The sequence below is a fragment of the Monopterus albus genome, unplaced genomic scaffold (genome assembly GCF_001952655.1).
Source record: "Monopterus albus unplaced genomic scaffold, M_albus_1.0 scaffold256.1, whole genome shotgun sequence".
NCBI classification, from domain to species: domain Eukaryota; kingdom Metazoa; phylum Chordata; class Actinopteri; order Synbranchiformes; family Synbranchidae; genus Monopterus; species Monopterus albus.
The window spans coordinates 241184-246951 of record NW_018128136.1 but is presented as its reverse complement, the minus strand read 5'-3'; the positions used below and the strand labels follow the sequence as shown (position 1 = coordinate 246951).

Here is a 5768-nt window from a genome sequence, read left to right as displayed (position 1 = left end):
CCCCCGGAGGAGCTGGAGGAAGTGTCTGGAGAGAGGGAAGTCTGGGCATCTTTGCTTAGACTGCTGCCCCCGCGACCCGGTCCTGGATTAGCGGAGGAAAATGGATGGATGGATGGATGGATGGACATTCAACTGCTCCTTACAGATTATTGCCAGAAAAATAGTTAATATGGAAGTATAACACTGACAAGTTGCATTTTTCTGAATTACTTTTATTACATTAAGTACATTGTACTCATCAAGCCTTTTTTTTTATTTAAGTGGCATTTTCATTACAGAGTTTTTACTTATATAGAGGATCTTTATAATACAGCATTACTACTTTGACTTAAGGAAATGATTTGAATATCATTTTTCTTATAGCAAAATGTTTATAATATAGCTATGTGGCTTAAGTAAACAGAAATCTGCAAATGATCTGTAAATGATCTCCCATGACTGAACAGCTGTGGTGAATTCAGATTCCGTAGTAAAATCTTTATCTTCAAAGTAAGCGCACATTATTACTTGTCGGGAAAGCACAGGTGTTAGTGACATTAGTGACTGCTCAGTTTTATTGTTTCTCGTTCAGCCATGGCAGTGAACCAGCACACACAGGGACACTCTTTGTCAAACTGAGTAGCATTCATAAATGTTAATGATTATAACTTTATGATTATAACTGTATATGACATATCAAAGTTGACTGTGAACAGGTCTAGAGCAAGTAACCAGAATAAAATTCAGCACTGGGAATAAAGGTAAATAAAACGCAAGTGTTTAATTACATTTTAGACCATGGAATGTGTGAATTAAAATAAGAAGCCAGAAATCTAAAGCAGAAATGTGATGTAATTTATAGTACGTGTCCTTAAAGTGATCATATAAGATACTGGGTATGTCGTCAATCAAACGGAAACGAGCATGCGTTTTTAATGAGATAACATTTTTAGTCGTATTAGCTAAATAAAGCCACTGACCGCAGGTTTTACGGTGTAGTTAATATGAATATGAGCTCAGGGCTGAAAGGCGGAACTAATGTCATGTGATTTCTAGTCAGGACTTGATTAGCGACCGTACTGTTTATCTTCCGCTACAGACACACGAAGCAGAGGAATGCTGAGCTCTTTCTCGAAATGTATTCTCACGGCTCAGAGAGTTTAATTAAACAAGCAAGGTACGAAAACACAAAAACATACAAGTTCCTTTGACACCTCCAACTTTTCTCCTCAGCTGTTTATGCGGTTTTCTGTCTTTTAGCCCGCTAAGCTAGCTAACTTGTGTATTGTGCGTTAATATGTTACGTATCTTTTACGTTTATGCTAATTTATTTTTGCATCTTTACGACAGGTAGAACTTCAGCCAGCAATGATTTCCACATCACATGTTGTGTGTGTTTATTTATGTATTAACTGCGAAATGTTAAAAAGTGTTGAATCACAAAAAAGACGAACTTTACAGACAGAAGCATGTGGACTGTGTGTGTGTGTGTGTGTGTGATTTATAGGGATATTGACGAGCCTGAGCTGCAGAGGTTTTACAGCAGATTAGTCAGGCTGCTCCAGGGGAAGGAGCTCGGGCATGAGGCGGTCGACTCCCTGCAGAGGCTACTCCTCATCCTCTTTGCCACCAAGTACACCAGGACGTAAGAGTTCTCACTTCCGTTCATATTCTGTTTAATTAGCACATTTCATACCTGATGACTCATCACCGCCTTCCTGTTTTCATTTCCTGCAACTTCTTCCTCACAAATATTAAGCCTGTCACTGTCCAGCTCCTCTGTCCTTGATCGCTCCCTCCTCCTACCTCTCTAACTCTTTCCTCTAAACCCCCATAGCCCTCAGTGGTTCACAAGAAGCCACAATCTCAAACCTCAGCTGCTCAGTCTTCAGGTTGTTTTCTACCCTGCACATGGAAGCTTCCTCGGTTTCTCATTTAACAGACAGTGAACTTATTTTTATGATAAGCTATCAACACATTCACTAGCAAAGCAAAGAACACTGGTCCTCTACTATTCTGGGATAAAATAAGTCGATGTGCAGCTCTTGGGTTGATAAAGTTTTATCTGAGTGATGTAATGTTCACTGTGTCTGTGGGGAAAGCCTCGTCTGACAGCGTACTGAATAACTGCATCTGTTTTTGGCCCTTGTCTTCAATTTGTATGTTACCTGTGGAGCAAGTCGTTTTAAATTGCATGGTTTGTTTTGACTGTTGGACCGATAATAATCTGATATATCTGTCTATAAATGCTCCTGCTCAGCTTATAACTGTCTTACAACTAAAGTGGTGGCATTTGTTTCCAAAAGTGAATTCATGCTCCATTGCCAAGAAATCTAGGATTTATTTTTGAATCTGACCTAAACGTTTTCTTCACATTTCTGTAAGAGAACAGTGACGGCCATCTTTCAGCTCGGGACACAGAATCCCTTATTCATGGTGTTGAGTTCTTTTTCATAGATCACCTTTTAATCACTTAAACTTGGGCTTTTAATTTTGTCATTCTACTTCACTTTATTGATTAATTTGTCTTGTTATGCATTTTATTTTCTCCCAGATAGGTTTATCTTCCCACTGACTTTAACCTCTCTCATGTCACTAAAGCAATTTGTAAAGTTGTTTTTAAAAAGTGCTGCATTGCCTTCTGCCCCCCTAGAGTTCCCAGTTTTATGTCTCTGTTGTTACTGACCACAGGTTGCCATCAGAGCTTCAGAAGAGGCTGTTATTGCTCCTCTCATCCCGATCAGAGCAGTTCCAGGTGCTGAGTTCAGCTGTGCTCAGGGAGACGCTGCCCCTCTCTGGCCAGGAGCTGAACTACAGCCAGGAGAACATTGGTCAGCTCAACACCCATGTTGTTGGCCTGCTGCTCTCACAGGTGAGCAGCGATGCATATTGTGTGCTTTGTTAAGCCTTATTCATCATTATTATGACTGTTTGTTGCCTTTTAAATTGTTGCAGTTTTTTTTAATCAATCAACTAATAATGAATTAAGTAGTCATCTTGCCACTACTCTTAATTCAGATAACATGGCTTGCATTTTGTGACAGTCTTTCCACATTCAATGAGAGTCAGAGTTCTGTGGTTTGATTGAATTTTAGAAGAAAATTGTTTGTGTTGTAAACACATTGAGACGCTCAGGCTGTTTGGCTTGTTGAGTTCAGCAGACAATAACGTATTAACACTCAGAGGAGCTTGTTTTGTTTTCTCAGGTCTAATCTCATCAGCTAAGCACCGTCTTTCATGTACTCTGACCCCTGCAGGCTGGATCCAGGGCTGATCTGTCATCTCTGTGCGCTCTGCTCCTTCGTGGCCTGGAAAGCCGTCAGTCAGAAGGGCCAGTTCACTTGCTCACACACACCCTGCCAATCCTCAACACCATCCTGACACACAGCCCCGAGTGCCTCACTGAAGGTAATAGGCCGGCCACGTTTCCAGCACAAAAAAAAAAAAACAAAGTTAAAATTCAGATAAATAAGCATCCTTTTGCTTTGTAAAGTTGTATTTATGAGGGGTAAACACCACACTACATCTGACTGACTATAGATCACGTGACCCTCCTGAGTAAAAAGCTTGTCGATTGGCTGCGTTATGCAAGCATCACACAGGGAGGTGGAGCTTCCTCCGGAGGATTTTTCACAGGACCTAGGTCGCGTCAGGTAAGTGATCTACGCTCAGATCTGTAGTCTGTAGTCACAGTATTCTGTACAGCATACTCATACAAGCATGCAGGTTGTCAGCTCTTTCAGCAGTGTCTCTGTGTGTGTGTGTGTGTGTTTTCTATCAGCCAGTGCCAATAGCAGAGCTGGATGGGACGGTGTCTGGGGACTTCTTTACTGTGCTGTGTGTGGGCCAAAGCTTCACTGAGGACCAGTGGATGAATGTTTACTCCTTTTCTATACTGCGCCATTGGCTCCTCACTTTCCAGTGGCAGCACCGCAGCTGAAGCTGGTATGACCTTACGACTCATACAAACCACAACCAATCTTTCCATAACTCATTACTGCATGTCATCGCTACAACGTGCATACAAGTAACATCAGCCTTTAAGTCTGAACCACAGAGGCTGTAATTCATTTATATGACCTGCTGTGTGTTTCCGTCATTTCCAGCAAACAGGCTACAGCTCAGCCTCTCCCACTCCTACTCTTTTTCTAATGGTAAGCTTTGGGAGTTTGTAGACTTCCGCTGCATGAGTGTGCATCTAAGAAGCTGTAAATAAACTAAACTCCTACAGCTTCTGTTTAACTCTGGGATGACACGGGTCAACTAATGATCAGGACTCACAACACACTCACTATATCTAACAAGACATTCTAACCTGTGACTTCTTAAAGCTGCAGTATGTAACTTAAGGTAGTGCTAACATGAAACTCCAAATGAGTCCACTCTGCTCCACCCAGCGCTCCCTCTCCCTGCTCCACTACGCTCTACTGTGATCTGTTCCGCTCGGCCCAGCTCTTCAGATATTTGGCATTATGAAATTACAACAAATGAGAATGCAACAAAACTGACCGATCAAGCAGAAATAATTGAAAATCTCTGATTGGTTAGAGAGGTCAATCGTGCTCAAAACCTTTAGAAGCCAATGTCTCTGCACTGCTGCCAGTGCTGTTCAGTGAGTCTGGCTCACAGGAGGCTTCAACAGCATGTTTTGGAGCTACAACAAAAATATTTGGAAAAAGTTACATACTGTAGATTTAATGACATTTTGATTGGTGTTTGAATCACTGTGGTGAATAAGTAAAGAGCTACTCTGACAGCGTCCACGTTCAGAATGGGGTACTGCTGCACTAAACATACAAGACGTGGCACAGGGCGATGTGGCGTGTATATGGTGATCAGGCAGCCAGATTCTCTATGTTTCATTTCTTAATTGAATGTGTGTAAATTGAATTCGATCAAATGACACTGTACATGTAAACTGCAAAAACGTGGTGAATGAAGAAAAACCACTTCTACCCATTTGAGGAGGGCGGATCTTTTCCTGTGTTTATAGTACAGTATGTGATTTATATTGATTATATTTATACTGATTTGTGAAATGGCTCATCATGATTTGATTCTTGTTGTGATTCACACTTTCTCTGGTTGAATTACACAACAGTTTGGGGCCTTTTCTAATTAATGTTTTCAACAGTTCATCTTTCTAAAGGGATATGACTGGATCAATGATTAACCTAATTGTCTTCAGCTTTTCTAATCATCCTTAGTGAGCTCATCTTAAAGGTGCCCTGTGGAGTTTTCTTGTAACAAACAACAGCATCATGTGTCGTTGAGACCAAACTAATGCGCTGAATGTATGTTCACTTGCTAGCAGTCTTCTTCCTCATTGCTGCATTTCTGGGTGCAACCATTAGCAGGGAGTTGCAGGCCTGTGCATGTGTGATCTCATGCACATGTATGCAAGAAAAGAAAACAGCGACCCACACTGCCCCACAGTGTTTCTGGTGGTCAAAAACTACACTGGGTGCCTTTAAAAATCTTCCGTTGTCCTGTACATCTTTTTCCTGTTTCACACTTACTTACAAATTGTCACTAAATCACGTGGTTGTAGATCACTCTTTGTGCCTTCTGCCTGCTGTAATGAGGTGTTTGCCTACTTGGCAAAAGTCATTGTTTTTCTTTGTAAATAAAGGATCCAATAACATTTTACATAATCCAAAACCTTTGGGACCATTATGATCCCTGTTCACACAGGATACAGATCATCAGGGCGCCCCAGTAGCAGAATGGTTATGGTGCAGCACACCATGCACACAGGCATGGTACGAGTCGTGATTTCTCATTCCTGC

At 41.4% G+C, this 5768-nt stretch overlaps 1 protein-coding gene across 1 annotated transcript in view; it reads left to right on the top strand.

The window, feature by feature from the left end:
- Nucleotides 1-744: 744 nt before the first annotated feature.
- ap5z1 (adaptor related protein complex 5 subunit zeta 1) overlaps nt 745-5768 on the top strand; it is a 9598-nt gene continuing 4574 nt past the window's right edge. The window contains 6 exon segments of the mRNA XM_020621283.1: nt 745-1156; nt 1487-1624; nt 2671-2851; nt 3237-3387; nt 3520-3632; nt 3761-3958. Of these exon segments, the coding sequence (XP_020476939.1) occupies nt 1116-1156; nt 1487-1624; nt 2671-2851; nt 3237-3387; nt 3520-3632; nt 3761-3958 (822 nt within the window). The 5' untranslated portion in view covers nt 745-1115.